General features: G+C 46.1%; 1 protein-coding gene across 1 annotated transcript in view; it reads left to right on the top strand.

Moving 5' to 3' along the window:
* LOC149431624 (killer cell lectin-like receptor subfamily G member 1) overlaps positions 1-14,941 on the top strand; it is an 88,803-nt gene extending 73,862 nt beyond the window's left edge. The window contains exons 5-6 of the mRNA XM_089665461.1: positions 14,415-14,527; positions 14,621-14,941. Of these exons, the coding sequence (XP_089521587.1) occupies positions 14,415-14,527; positions 14,621-14,744 (237 nt within the window). The 3' untranslated portion in view covers positions 14,745-14,941. The remainder of the gene's footprint in view (positions 1-14,414; positions 14,528-14,620) is intronic.
* Positions 14,942-15,915: the final 974 nt, after the last annotated feature.

Here is a 15,915-nt window from a genome sequence, read left to right as displayed (position 1 = left end):
AAAGACAACAGACATACACATACACACAGTGATAGGTAAAATCAATCTCTCAAGTTTATTAGTGGGAAGAAAATTAATATAACAGAAAAAAGAAAGGTGGGGGGCACAGAGTATCAAAAAGCTGAGTTGTCAGTAATTGATTGGCTGAATACAAAAAGACAACATTTACATCAATTCTGAAAAGTGATGAGAAGCAGAGTTTCACTTTCCCAGGAATAAAAGTTTTTAAATTGTTTTAAAACACTTATCTACTACATACAATAGAATCTCGCTAGATACTTGTCAAGGCTGTGAACATGACTTTCTCAGGCCTTGAAATCAGTTACAAGTATCCAACAATTATTTTCCCATGGGACAGAAGTATTTGACTTTTAATTATATCATAACAGAAACAGGTGCTGTTAATACAAAGAAATAATTGGATACTATCTCCTCTACCAAGGCTAACCTAACATAGCATATTTTCATTAACTCATTCTGGGTATAATACAAAACAATTAATCAACATGTTAGTACAAAATATAGAATGGAGTGGGGGGAAAACAAAATGACAGACCTAAAAAACATACATTCCCCTTCAAGGTCCACTGCCCAGCTGCCACAATGTTCTGTTAGTCGATCCCGCTCAGATGCTCACACACTGTAGTTAGTAGGAGACATTTTTATTAGGTGCTCATAGCTGCCATTATACATGTGTCTGCATTAGAACTACAAAGAGAGGCAATAACACAGTTGTACCAGTATCTAAGTAGTGAGACCCCTAGAGGCCATACACAGCATATAACATATTGCTACATACACCATCACCATGTCACTGTCTGTTGACTTTGAATTACTTAGCTTCCACAAAGAAAGTCCAATACTTCAGGGACAGTCAAATATTTCCCAAAGCCTCTGGAGGATTGTTCCTTCAACAGGAGGTCATCTAAGTCTCCCACAATGGAGTAATTACAGGAACTCACTAGTGGTAGTACTGGGTCCACTATCCTTGTGAATACCTGAACTAGTGACAAAGGGTTGAGGAACATGACACCCAGCTGCTAATGTTTAGGCCCCACAGGCATGGAAATTGCTGATGTGTTGAAAAGGAGGGGCACACAGATGGCCATCTTTGATACTCAGAGACTCCAGAAAGTCTCTTAGGTAAAGGGAGGCAATGCCATATTTGGCATATTCCTATGCATAAATCTGTATCTGAACTCAGACATTCAGAGCTTTGAGATGCAGAATGGGTGATTGCCTGCCTTGGCCTGTGGAACAGTGGGCAGCAGGGCTGGACTGGCCATAGGGCACAACCAGCATTTGACAGGTGGGCCTGGGCCGCCTGGACAGGGGAAGTGGCCGGGGGGCACATAGAGCACCGTGCATTTCTCGGTTCCTCTATGTGCCGCCAGGCCGCCTCTCCTATCCATCTCTTGCAGGCTGCATGCCCTGGGCTCCTGTATGCTCCCCCCATGGCTGGCCCCCCCTGGTCCCCCGAAGCACTACCAGGGATCTGTCAGCATATTCCATCCCCAGTGCTCACAGTTCCCTGCCCACCACAGACAGGAGAGGAGAGAGAACGCTGCCCCTCCTCCTCCCACCCTCTCCTCCTGTGTCTGCCCCGCCCACACTCCCCGCCAGCCTTGTGTCTTCTCTTTCTCTTTTTCTTTCTCTCTCTGTCTCTTGTTTCTCTCCTTTCTTTCTTTTTCTCTCTTTCTCTCTCTCTCTCTCCCTCTCTTCTCTTTTTCTTTCTCTGATTTGTCTCTCTCTCTCTCTTTCTCCTGTTTCTCTCTCTCTTTTCCCTCTTTCCCTCTGTGACGGAGGGTAAGCAGGACAGAACACACAAGGCAGATGGCAAACACTTAAAGTTTTATTGAAACAGACAACAGTCACTCAATGGACAAATTGCAGGGCAGGCGGCCGCATCAATAGGGAATAGCACAGAGAGAGCCCAAAATACTTGTAATCCAGCCCCGGTGGGCAAAGTTAAAGTCTCTACAGCAGTTTGTAATCCAACAGTGAGGTAGGGGCAGTTCACAGACAGTTCAGGTAAAACAGGGGGAGCATACACTCACACAGTGCTGGCAGTGGTCTCAGGCAGAGCTGATGTGGTGGGCTCAGGCGGAGCTGATGTAGTGGGCTCAGGCGGAGCTGATGTAGTGGGCTCAGGCGGAGCTGATGTAGTGGGCTCAGGAAGAGCTGATGTAGTGGGCTCAGGCAGAGGTGATGTGGTGGGCTCAGGCAGAGCTGGCAGCTTCTGGGGTCCCCCCTACTCCAATGGGGCTTAGGCAGAGTCTGGCCACTAGGATCCTGCCGCAGCTGGGATCCCTCAGTGGCTGCACAGCAGAGTGGATGATCGGGAGAGCCTAGCACTGGTCTCTTAAACTGGTGTTAGACGATTCCTGGTCATCCTGGTAACTGGGGCGGGCCGTGGGTGGCGTGCTTCACTGCTCGGCAATGAGGCACGCCCCCCTGGACACAGGTTGCGCTCACATGAGCTTGGCCTTTGTCTGGGCAGTGTTCATAAGCACACGAACGAACGTCCGGATCATGTGGTGTCACCCTGACGCCACAATCGGGATCTTCCCCACAGGAGTTTCGCACCTCTCAGCGGAAAGGTGTGAACCTGCTATCTCTAAGGAGAGATCGTGACAGGGCGGCAATGGAGGAGACGCTAAATTACATTTGGGGCACAAAACAGGATGGACAGGAAAGGAAATACATTAATTGAATTTGGAGCTGTAAAACAGGATGACAGTGGGGAGAATACATTAATTGAATTTGGGGACCTTTTGGCAGGATGAGGGTGGAGGGGGTGCATTAATTACAGCTAGGAGCATTTGGCACACAGGAGTAGAACACTAATTGAGGATGTACTTCCTCTGGGCACAAGACATTAATGAGAGAGTTAATAATTGGGGCTGGCAGAGCACCTACATTGTGACACCCTCCTTCCATTCACTTTCCCTTCTCTATACGTCTCTCTTTCTTTCTTTCTTTCTTTTTTCTCCTGTTTCCCTCTTTCTTTCCCTCCTTCCTTTCTTTCCCTCTTTCCCTCCTTCATTTCCTTGTTCCTTTCTTTCTTTCCCTCCCTCCTTCCCTCCTTTCTTTATTTCTTTCCCTCCTTCCATTTCTTTCCCTTCTTCTATTCATCTCTCTTTCTTTCTCTTTCTCCTGTTTCCCTCCTTTCTTTCCCACTTTCCCTCCTTCCTTTCTTTCTTTCCTTCCCTCTTTCCTTTCTTTCCCTCCTTCCTTCTTTTCTTTCCCTCCTGCCTTCCTTTCTTTCCCTCTTTCCTTCATTCCTTTCTTTCCCTCCTTCCTTCCTTTCCCTCTTTCCCTCCTTCCTTCCTTTCCCCTCTTTCCCTCCTTCCTTTCTTTCCCTCTTTCCCTCCTTCCTTTCTTTCCCTCTTTCCCACCTTCCTTTCTTTCCCTCTTTCCCACCTTCCTACAAAAAAAGGTAAAACAAAAAAGATATAAAATTGTAAAAAATGAAATAAAAATAAAAACCTACTGACACTAGTGGTGGAACTACAGGATTGAAAAGGTCTCTCTTGCAACCGGGCCCTGGCGTAACACCACTGGGCTTCGAGGAAAGGGTCCCCAGGATTTGGGCTGCTCAGTTCAAAATGCCCAGGGCCTATTTTTTTGTCCCAGTCCAAGCCTGGTGGACAGATTGGAGTAATACACCTTCAACTGTCGTGTCACAGGGACTGGGGCAACATTATTTTATCCCAGAAGTGTTCGGAAGATTTGATTGGGTCTGCTGATATGTGCAATGACTTTTAAGGGTTGGAGCTGTAAAACCATGGACACCAAAGCAGTGCGGTGTGACCATAGTGGTACTGTACTGCTCTGGGGGATGATCAATTTGTTTGGTTTTTTTTTTTACACCGCAATTGCTTACACAGTCATGATGATGTGTATACAATCAGTTTCCTGTACTAAGTGATTACTGTGACCAATCACAGCGATCACAGTAGTTAACAAATGGTGCATGAATGAAAACCTTTGTTTACTACTACTACTACTATTGTGATTGCTGTAATTGCTCACAGTGATCACATGATACAGAGCCAATGACATTGGTTCTGTATCCTGATCTGTGATTTTTATACAACAGTGTTCAGCCTGTTCTATAAAAAACTTCTTCTCCATTACTGCCTGGATAGACCTTGGGACATGACACAGGAAGGGGTTTACCAGCTGACCTCTTTAACACACACCCTGCATCTGCCCTTTCCCCCTTCCATTACCACCCACATCATCAGGTGGACGTTTCTCCAATGCAATCAGTCAAAATTATCCGAAAAGCACAGAGCAAATGCACCAAACAGCACGGTAACAAATGCACCATGTTCCACCCCAAAAACAGTTCTGGAGCTTCTTTGGGGTGATTGTTGCACGTAGGGCACCCCATTTAAGTGAATGGACTGCCCTATGTGTGACGAGCAAACATGCTCCAAAACGCCCCAAAAAAGGAATGCGAGTTCCTGCTACGCGGAGATGTGAATGGGGCTTGACAGCCCTCCATCCACTCCCTCCTATGTACTTATTTAAAGATGGCCATACACTATGCAACTGATGGTACCATTTCCTATAGATCTACCATCAACTATGTAGTGTGAAGGCCTGCCTGACTGGACATAGAGTGAATGGCTAGATAGGTGGATCCTCTATTCTGATAAATCTATAGAAAATTATACAGAGGTTGTACAATCAGATGATATAGTATATGGTGAGCTTTACAGAACCCAGGACATACTTCTACTGTTTTTGATATTACAGGTCTATCCATATAGGTTGTTATATGATCACTCATCTTCTGCTACTCTGATCTATGGATGTGTATTTATTGCCCCCCCCTCCCTTTTGCCTTCCACGGCCTTCTCAGGGAACCTGAGACTGCAGCCGGTGTTTCTGCCAGCTGACCATAGAGCTGATTGGAGACCAGAATGGCGCCAATCATCTCTATAGCCTAAGAAATCGGAAGCTACGAGCATTTAATCACTTCAGTTTCACAGGACATAAACAGCACCATTTGTACATTGGGAAAGCATCTGATCACACTGATCTTGGTGAGATTAGATAATGTAAGGGCAGAGGAGATATCTAGAGCCTGATAGACCCAGATTTCTCAAAAAAGAATATATGACAATGCCCACTGAAGTTATAGGAGATATTTGCATTCCCTGTGATAGCATTAAAATGATAACATAAAAAAAAATGAAAAGGGACAGTGTAAAAATTATTTAAAAAATCAAAAATAACACCCACGCGCATGTGCGCACATGCGTACATGAGTGTTGACCCTGTGCTGGTATGTAAACAGCGGTTGCACCATACATGTGAGGTATCGCCGCGAACGTCAGATCAAGGGCAGTAATTCTAACACTAAAACTCCTCTTTAAATCTAAAATGGTAGCTTGTAAAGGCTTTTAAAGCGTTGCCTATGTCTTTTAAAAATGTATGCAGTTTGTCGCCATTGCATGGGGCATGCACAGTTTTAAAGCATGTCATATTTCGTATATATTTACTCTGCATATTTATATTACCAAATAATTGGCCAATATATTGTGTTTTTGTGCAATAAAAGTAAAAAAAAGTGTATTTTTTTCAAAAGATTTGCATTTGAAAAATCGCTGCGCGAAGTACTATGTGACATAAAAAATTGAAGCATCCACCATTTTATTCACTAGGGTGTCTGCTTTAAAAAAATATATACTGTTTGGGGGTTCAAAGTAATTTCCTAGCAAAATATACAGATTTTATTCATGGGAACAAAAAGTGTCAGAAAAAGGCTTGGTCTTCAGGTGGTTAGAAGAGTGAGTGATGTGTGGCATAAACTTCTAATGCTAGACATAAAATGCCCCCACCCCACAAAATGACCCCTTTTTGGAAAGTAGACACCCCAAACTGCTGAGAGGCATGTTGAGTCAATAGAATTTATTTTTTTACCACAAGTTTTTGGAAAATGACAGAAAAAAAAATATTTATTTATTTATTTTTACACAAAAGTTTTTAATTTAAATGATTTATTGCTCACATATGTCATGGGTATATGTGGCATTACTCCCCAAAATACATTCTGCTACTTCTCCCGAGTATGGGGGTACCACATATGAGAGACTTTTTGGCAGTCTAGCCAAGTACAGGACCCAAAATCCAATGAGTACCTCCAGCCTTTTAAATGGCTTTATTTCCTCATTACACTTCCTGACTACCTATCACAGTTTCGGAGGCCCTGAAAAGCAAGGATAGCACCTAACCCCCCCCCCCCCCCAATTACCCCTTTTTGAAAAGTAGACACCCCAAGGAATTTGATAAGAAGCATGGTGAGTATTTTGCAGATCTCGTTTGTTGCCACAAGTTTTTGGAAAATGAAAACCAACAAAAACATATTTTTTCTTTTTTTATATTTCAAAACCTTGTGAGAAAAAAATAGATCTGCAAAATACTCACCTTTTAAATTCCTTGGGGAGTCTACTTTCCATTTGGGGGGGGGGGGGGTTATCCTGGCATTTCAGGACCTCTGAAACTTTGATAGGTAGTGAGGAAGTGTAATGAGCAAGTTACGCACCTTCAGGCTTTCAAAGTGGTCATTGGATTTCAGGCTCCTGTATGTAGCTAGGCTCCCAAAACGTCTCACACATGTGGTACCCCCATACTCGGTAGAAGTAGCAGAATGTATTTTGGGGTGTAATTCCACATATACCCATGGCTTGTGTGAGAAATAGATTATTTAAATTACTACTTTGTGTAAAAAAAGTATTTTTGTCATTTTCCAAAAACGTGTGGAAAAAATAAATTTTCCATGGACCCAATGTGCCTCTCAGCAGATAGCTTAGGGTGTCTACTTTCCGAAAAGGGGTCATTTGGGGGTGTTTGTACTGTCCTGGTATTTTAGCACCTGATTAGCAGTCAGAAAGTAAAAGCTGTGTAAATTACAGTATCTATACCATAGTTTGTAGACGCTATAACTTCCACACAAAGCAATCAATATACACTTATTGGGATTTTTTTTACCAAAAACATGGAGCAGAATACATTTTGGCCTAAATTTATAACCAACTTTGAGTTTACTATATATTTTTTATAGCTGAAAGTAAAAAAATACTGTTTTTCTTCAAAATTTTTGGTCTTTTTTGTTTGTAGTGTGGAAAATAAAATGCGTAAAGGTGATCAAATATCACCAAAAGAAAGCTCTATTTGTGTGAAAAAAGGATGTAAATTGTATTTGGGTGCAGCATTGCATGACCGCGCAATTATCAGTTGAAATAGTGCATGGTGATCATATTCCCCCTTATGTGTTATACATGGAGATTATATCCCCCCTTATGTATTATACATGGAGATCATATCCCCCCTTATGTATTATACATGGAGATCATATCCCCCCTTATGTATTATACATGGAGATCATATCCCCCCTTATGTATTATACATGGAGATCATATCCCCCTCATGTATTATACATGGAGATCATATCCCCCATTATGTATTATACATGGAGATCATATCCCCCTTATGTATTATACATGGAGATCATATCCCCCTTATGTATTATACATGGAGATTATATCCCCCCTTATGTATTATACATGGAAATCATATCCCCCTCATGTATTATACATGGAGATCATATCCCCCCTTATGTATTATACATGTTGATCATATCCCCCCTTATGTATTATACATGGAGATCATATCCCCCCTTATGTATTATACATGGAGATCATATTCCCCCCTTATGTATTATACATGGAGATCATATCCCTCCTTATGTATTATACATGGTGATCATATCCCCCCTTATGTAATATACATGGAGATCATATCCCCCCTTAATCTCCTCTTCTCAAGAGAGAATAAATTCAGTTCCTCTAATATTTCGTCATAGCTTTTGGTGGTATTTAATCACCGCTGGGGTTTTTATTTTTTGCTAAATTAACAGAAAAAGACCAAAAATTTTGAAAAAAAACACGTTTTTCTTTTGTCTGTTATAAAAGTTTGCAAATAAATAATTGTTCTTCACAAATTTAGGTCAAAATGTATTCTACTACATTTCTTTGGTGAAAATAACCCAAATTAGGATGTATTATTTAGTCTGTAGGAAAGTTATAGAGTTCACAAACTATGGTATAGATCTGAAAATCGATCAATCCTGAAGTACTGACAGCCAATCTAATTTCTTGAGGTTCAAGAATGTCAGGACAGTACAGATATCCTCCAAATGTCAGAACAGTACAGATATCATTATTTTATTATTATTATTATACAGTATTTATAAAGCGCCAATAGTTCGCTCAGCGCTGTACATTACAGAGGGGGACAGAACATGTGACAGAACAATACCAATACAATGCAAAACATGAGAGGATTGAGGGCCCTGCTCTTTCGAGCTTACAATCTAGGAGGGAGGGGATGGTGGCACAGGAGGAGATAGCTGTGGGGGATGGGGTGGTAGGAGGAGTGGAGGAGGTCGGCAAGTTAGCAGGGGGTGAGGTAGGCTTCCCTGAAGAGATGGGTTTTCAGGGTGCGCCTAAAGGATAGGAGAGTATGTGATAATCTGATGGGTTGGGGCAGGGAGTTCCAGAGGATGGGTGACACCCTGGAGAAGTCCTGGAGGCGGGCATGGGAGGAGGAGACCAGGGAACTAGAGAGAAGGAGGTCTTGTGAGGAGCGGAGTGTGCGTGTTGGGCGGTACTTGGATATTAGGTCAGTGATGTAGTTCGGGGCTGTATGGTGGACGGCTTTGTACGTCAGCGTTAGGATTTTGAATTTGATCCGTTGCGCAATCGGAAGCCAGTGGAGGGATTGGCAGAGGGGGGTGGCGGAGATGGAGCGGTTGGAAAGGTGAATGAGTCTGGCAGCCGTATTCAGGATGGACTGAAGCGGAGATAGCCAGCGGCGAGGCAGGCCAGTGAGGAGGGAGTTGCAGTAGTCGAGTCGTGATATGATGAGGGAGTGGATGAGCTGTTTAGTGGTTTCTGGGGTTAGGAACGTGCGGATTTTGGCGATGTTGCGGAGGTGGAGTCTGCATGAGTTTGTTAAAGATTGGACTTGGGGCTGAAAGGATAGGTTGGAGTCCAGAATGACATTAAGTACTCTGGCCTGCAAGGCGGGTTTGATGGTGGCGTTGTTGGATGTGACGGAGAAGTCAGTGGGGGGTGGTGTCCGGGCTGGGGGGAAGACAAGAAACTCTGTTTTGGAGAGGTTCAATTTAAGGAAGTGGAGCAACATCCAGTCTGATATGTCGCTCAGTAGGTGTGTGATTCGGGTGGAGACTGAGGGGGTGAGGTGGGGGGTTGAGAGATAGATTTGTGTGTCGTCGGCATAGAGGTGGTAGTTGAAGCCGTGAGAGTGTATGAGTTGGCCAAGGGAGGAGGTATAGATGGAGAAGAGAAGGGGCCCGAGGACAGAGCCTTGAGGGACCCCAACAGAGAGGGGGAGTGAGGGGGAGGTGGTAGCATTATAGGTAACGCTGAAGGAGCGTTGTGACAGGTAGGATGAGAGCCAGGAGAGAGCAGAATCTATGAGGCCGAGGGAGTGTAGTTTTTTGAGGAGGAGGGGGTGGTCGACTGTGTCGAAGGCCGCAGAGAGGTCAAGGAGTAGGAGCACTGAATAGTGGCCATTAGCTTTGGCGGTTAGCAGGTCGTTGGAGAGTTTGAGTAAGGCAGTTTCGGTGGAGTGTAGGGGACGGAAGCCGGACTGTAGGGGATCGAGGAGGTTGTTGTCGTTGAGGTGAGAGCATAGGCAGGTGTAGACTAGGCGCTCGAGGAGTTTAGATGTAAATGGGAGCAGGGAGATGGGTCTGAGGTTGTTCGGGTCATTGGGGTCCAGGGAGGGCTTTTTAAGTATGGGGGTGATGTGTGCATGTTTCAGAGGGGAGGGGAAAGTGCCTGAGGAGAGGGAGAGATTGAAGATGTGGGTGAGGGAGCGTAGGATGGAGGGGGAGGGAGGTAGTAGGAGTTGTGAGGGGATAGGGTCGGGGGGGCAGGTGGTGAGGCAGGCATCAGAGAGGATCTTGGAGACTTCCTCGATGGTAGTAAGGTCAAAGGTGCGGAGTGTTGGGGGAGCTTCAGTATGAGGAATGTAGGGTGGGGTGGAAGAGGAGGTCAGAGCAGTGGTGGGGCCATGGGAGAGGGGTGATGAGGGGGTAGCTGAGTCAGGGTGAAGGGGGTTGGAGAGAGTTTGAGCAGCGACGAAGTCCCTGCGGGTTATGTTGAGGGGGATGAGGGGGTAGCTGTGTGAGAGGGGACGGGTTGAGAGGGCGTGTGAGTTGCGGCAATGTCCTTGCGAATTGTGTCAATCTTGTTTTTGAAGTGATTGGCAATCTCAAGGCCAGTGAGTGAGGTGCTGGGTGGAGGTGGGGGTGGAGAGAGTAGAGAGTTGAAGGTGGAGAAGAGTCGGCTAGGATTGGAGGAGAGGGCCTTGATGAGGGTCAAGAAGTAGGCCTGTTTGGCAGTATAGAGGGAGGAGGTGTAGGTGTGGAAGGCAGATTTGTAGCGGGTGAAGGCTTGTTGGGATTTGGTTTTGCGCCATAGCCGCTCCAGGGCACGACTGTGTCGTTTGAGGGTTTTGGTGTGATCAGTCTGCCAGGGCTGGAGCGGTCGGGGTCTGATGTTGCGTGTGGTTAAAGGCGCTAGTGAGTCAAGGGCTGTTGAGAGCGCATTGTTGTAGGCGGTCAAAGCCAAGTCGGGGCAGGACAGGGGGAGGATGCGGTCGTGGAGTTGATCAGCTGCAGAGTGGAGGGAGGCAGGGTTAAGGTTGTGGAGGTTACGGCTGGTAGTAGTGTGACATTTGGAGGGGTAGGCGTTGGAGGACAAGGAGATGGAGAAGGTGATCAGGTTGTGGTCAGAGAGAGGGAAGGGGGTGTTAGTGAGGTTGTGGGGAGCGCAGCGGTTGGAGAAGACGAGATCAAGGATATTACCGTCGGAGTGGGTGGTGGATTGTATGCACTGTGCAAGTGTAAAGGAGGATGTTAAGTGGAGGAGACGGGCTGTGTCCGGGTTGTCGAGGTTGACAGGGATGTTGAAATCCCCAAGGATGATGGTGGGTAGCTCAGAGGAGAGGAAGAAGGGTAGCCAGGAGGAGAAGTCATCCAGGAAGCGGGGTATGGATCCAGGAGGCCGGTATATCACAGCAATCTTCAGGGGGGTTGGGGAGAATAGTCGGACGCAGTGGGCCTCGAAGGAGGAGAAGGATAGGGAGGGGGGGTTTGGGAGGACTCGGAAGGTGCTCTGCAGTGACAGGAGCAGACCAACCCCACCACCTTTACGACCGTTGGGCCTGGGTGAGTGGGTCCAGGTGAGACCTCCGTAGGAGAGTGCAGCAGGGGAGGTAGAATCAGTGGGCTGGATCCAGGTTTCCGTAATTGCCAGGAGGTTGAGGGAGCGGGAAACAAAGAGGTCGTGGATGGCGGTAAACTTGTTGCACACCGATCGGGCGTTCAGGAGTGCACATGAAAATGGGGGGGGGGGGAGATTTTAGGGAGCAGGGGGACAGATACTAAGTTGCAGGGATTGCGGCGGGACGTGGAGGTGGGAGGGTGTTGTGTGGGTGAGGGAGGTGGTGGAGGGCCAGGATTCGGGGAGATGTCCCCCACGGTTAGGAGGAGGAGAAGGGTGAGAAAGGTGGCATGGGAGCGGGATGTGCAGGAGCGTGAGAGACTACTAGTGGAGGTGTTCGGGTCAGTGGGAGAGTGGAGTAATAGGAGGAGGTGGTGGGTGCCGTAGAGGAGCGAAGGAAGCAGTGAGGACACAATATACAATTGTTTGGGAGGAGCAGAGGGATATAGTGAATGGATTTTGGGAACGGAGGAGAGGAAAATGAGGAGGAGTGGAAGAGGCATTTTGGGGAGGTGAAGAGAGCAATAGTAGGGAGATGATAGCAATGAGGGGGAGATGTACAAGTTTTGGGGTGGAGCAGAGGGGTAAAGAAATGAGATTTGGGAACAGAGGATAGTAATATGAAGAGGAGAAGAGGGGGCGTATTATATAAAGGTACACGGAGTGGGACTCAGGTATGTAAGAGAGGTTACCCAGGGTGTTTGCTTGCAGTCTGTCCAGCATGCAGTAGAGCTTCTTGCTGTTGTTGTGTCTTCCTGCTGCTTAAGTTCAACTGCTGTGTTTAACTGTTTCGCACTCGTTCAAATCCGCACTCAATCTGAAGCAGCACCCCCATCAGAGACTGTGCCCCCCATCAGAGATCTCCCCCATGATATCCCCCAAATGTCAGGACAGCACAGATATCCCCCCAAATGTCAGAACAGTACAGATATCCCCCCAAATGTCAGAACAGTACAGATATCCCCCCAAATGTCAGAACGGTACAGATATCCCCCAAATGTCAGGACGGCACAGATATCCCCCAAATGTCAGGACGGCACAGATATCCCCCCAAATGTCAGGACGGCACAGATATCCCCCCAAATGTCAGGACGGCACAGATATCCCCCCAAATGTCAGGACGGCACAGATATCCCCCCAAATGTCAGGACGGCACAGATATCCCCCCAAATGTCAGGACGGCACAGATATCCCCCCAAATGTCAGGACGGCACAGATATCCCCCCAAATGTCAGGACGGCACAGATATCCCCCCAAATGTCAGGTATTGCTGCCATTATTAAGCTTGTGATCTACCAGAACCCCCACATCCTTCTCCACCAATTATTCCCCCAGCTTTACCCCCCCCCCCCCCCCAGTATGTATGATGCATGCATATTCTTAGCCCCCAAGTGCAGAACCCTACATTTATCAACATTAAACCTCATTTTCCCCCATAGTCCCCCAATTACAGAGCATTGAGGTCGGCTCGTAAGTTGGAGACATCCTGTAAGGACGTTATTCCCCGGCACAGCTTGGTGTCATCTGCAAAGACTGAAATGGGATGTATAATCTCAGACCCGATATTGTTTATAAATATATTAAAAAGTAAGGGTCCCAACACTGAACCTTGGGTTACACCACTGATGACCCCGGACCATTCAGAGTATGAATCATTAACCACTACTCTCTGATAGTGATCTTTTAGCCAGTTTTCTATCTATTTACATACAGATTTTTCCAAGCCTGTAGACTTTACCTTACACATTAGCCGTGTGTGGGGAACTGTGTCAAATGCTTTTGCAAAATCCAAGTATACCACGTCCACCGCCACCCCTGTGTCCAAGTATGCCACGTCCACCGCCACCCCTGTGTCCAAGTATGCCACGTCCACCGCCACCCCTGTGTCCAAGTATGCCACGTCCACCGCCACCCCTGTGTCCAAGTATGCCACGTCCACCGCCACCCCTGTGTCCAAGTATGCCATGTCCACCGCCACCCCTGTGTCCAAGTATGCCACGTCCACCGCCACCCCTGTGTCCAAGTATGCCACGTCCACCGCCACCCCTGTGTCCAAGTATGCCACGTCCACCGCCACCCCTGTGTCCAAGGTTTTGCTCACCTCCACGGCCACCCCTGTATCCAAGTATGCCACGGCCACCCCTGTGTCCAAGGTTTTGCTCACCTCCACGGCCACCCCTGTGTCCAAGTATGCCACGGCCACCCCTGTGTCCAAGTATGCCACGGCCACCCCTGTGTCCAAGGTTTTGCTCACCTCCACCCCTGTGTCCAAGGTTTTGCTCACCTCCACGGCCACCCCTGTGTCCAAGGTTTTGCTCACCTCCACGGCCACCCCTGTGTCCAAGGTTTTGCTCACCTCCACATAAAGAAATCAGATTTGTTTCACAACTTCTGTCTTTCATGAATCCATGCTGTCTGTTGCTTGTGGTCTTTTATTAAACTCTCCAGCAGGGGCAGACTGACAACTCATGGGCCCCCAGGCAATAGGGGATCATGGGGCCCCTGTGTCCTTGCCCAAACTCAAAAAGCCTATGAAAAATGTACCAGGGGCATCTCATGGGGCCCCCTACTGACCCCGGGCCCTCGGGCAGTGCCCAATTTTCTAAATGGTCAGTCCGCCCCTGCTCTCCAGTATCTTCCCAACTATAGAAGTTAAACTAACAGGTCTATGATTACTTGGTAAAGATTTTGACCCCTTTTTAAATATTGGCACCACATTGGCCTCACACCAATCCAGTGGTACTATGCCAGTCATTAAAGAGTCCCTAAAAATTAGAAACAATGGCTTTGAAATAAAAGCTCAATTCTCAATGAAAGCTCAATTCTTTAAAGGACCCGTGGGTGTGTGCCATCTAGTCCAGGTGCTTTATTCACCTTTATTCTGTGTAAATATTGTTACCTATGCTCTGCATATAGGCAGCCTATTCATTTCAATGGGTTGTCTTGTATACAGAAACGCAAAAAAAGAAGTCCCTGACCCTTTTTTTAAATTGCGCTGCACATCTGCAAATATTGCTGATGTTCCAAGGTGCCTTTAAGAATCAAACGTGCTGTATTGTAACATACATTGTTCTGTTGTTTTAGGACTTTATAAACAGATCCATCAAGCAACAAACAGATGAAAGGTTCTGGATCAGTGTGTACAGAGATGGAGATGGATGGAGATGGGTGGACGGTCAGCACTATAATTCCAGCCTGTAAGTGACTCTTCATCTACACTGACAATATGAATGTTGTCCATCCAGGAAACAATAGATCCTCATAACTACTCATTGTTATTTATTACCCAGATTTCAGCTATCAGGAGAAGTTTCAGGAGACTGCGTATACATGCATGTAACTGCTGGATATCATAGTGACAAATGCCAATCCAAACATGGCTGGATTTGTCAGAAGAGAGCCCTGAAGATCTGACAGATACCTCCCAACATCCCGACACGCTTCCCCAACAACACTTTATGTATAATTCAAAGTAATACAGGAAGATTACACTAATACCGTATATCATCACCATTATTAATCCAATTCATTTTCATAACTGTCATTTTAAAATGCGTATGGACAAGTAACATGTATATGATGTATATAAATAAAGTACCAATACTCCAGAACATCCACTATTAGTCAGAAAGGGCAAAGAGCAGTACACATAACCACAACTAGTGTAATGCTAAGCAAAAGATATTGAGGTGGAAACGAAGAGCACACGGAGGATGTTACAAGGAGGCAGAAAAAACACAGAAACAATTAAGTGAAAAATATATTTGTCATGATAATGCCCACCCATGGTGAGTAGCTAACTGAGGCGTGGTCTGTGACAGGAATAGAGGGAATGAGGGGGATTTTGGGCATACAAGACTGGCTGTGATACCCTTTCACAGCCTGCACTACCTCTGGCCACCACTAGAGGGAGACCCCACTCTAAGCTAGCAGGCTGACCACATACAGGCAGATAGGAATCTTACATACAATCTGGTGCATTCTAAGGATTGGGGCGCAGTCTAGCAAGTAGCACACCCTTCTAGGATTCCTCCAGCTATCCTACAAGCTAGAACCCCGGTGTTAATCACGCTTCCACTGTCCACACCCCCCCACACCAGACACACAACAAACAGTAGCTTGCCACCACCCAATAGTTTGTCTGCAGACTGGTCTGCTGGGTTACCACACACACACAGATCTCCATCTGGCAGATCTGCTACTTTACAATCTACATGCAATCTGCCCATACGCAGTGCAATTGCATACAGATTGGCAATGAACTTAGACCAAGTACATAGACACTACAATACAACAATCTCTCCGGAGATATGAGCCCAAGTACCCAGAAGTCACTTATTAATTTTATGACTTAATAACCCAAAAGTGCGCAGTGCATAAAATATGTACAAAGAAAACCAAGTTACAAAAAACACAAGACAGACAAAAAGACGAACAATTGGCTATTCACTATAAAATAAAAAGGTAATAAAAACAGAACTAAAACTTTTACCAAGATTTATCCTGCGACTGGAGCAAGTCATAGAAAATCCGCAATTTGCCAGTCAAATGGGACCGGCTATAGAGAAATCACGCCATCCATATC

The sequence above is a fragment of the Staurois parvus genome, unplaced genomic scaffold (assembly GCF_062004578.1).
Source record: "Staurois parvus isolate SC_StPar_1 unplaced genomic scaffold, SC_StPar_1.0 ptg002198l, whole genome shotgun sequence".
Lineage (NCBI taxonomy): Eukaryota > Metazoa > Chordata > Amphibia > Anura > Ranidae > Staurois > Staurois parvus.
The sequence above is the reverse complement of the archived record's forward strand: the minus strand, read 5'-3'. Positions and strand labels throughout refer to the sequence as shown.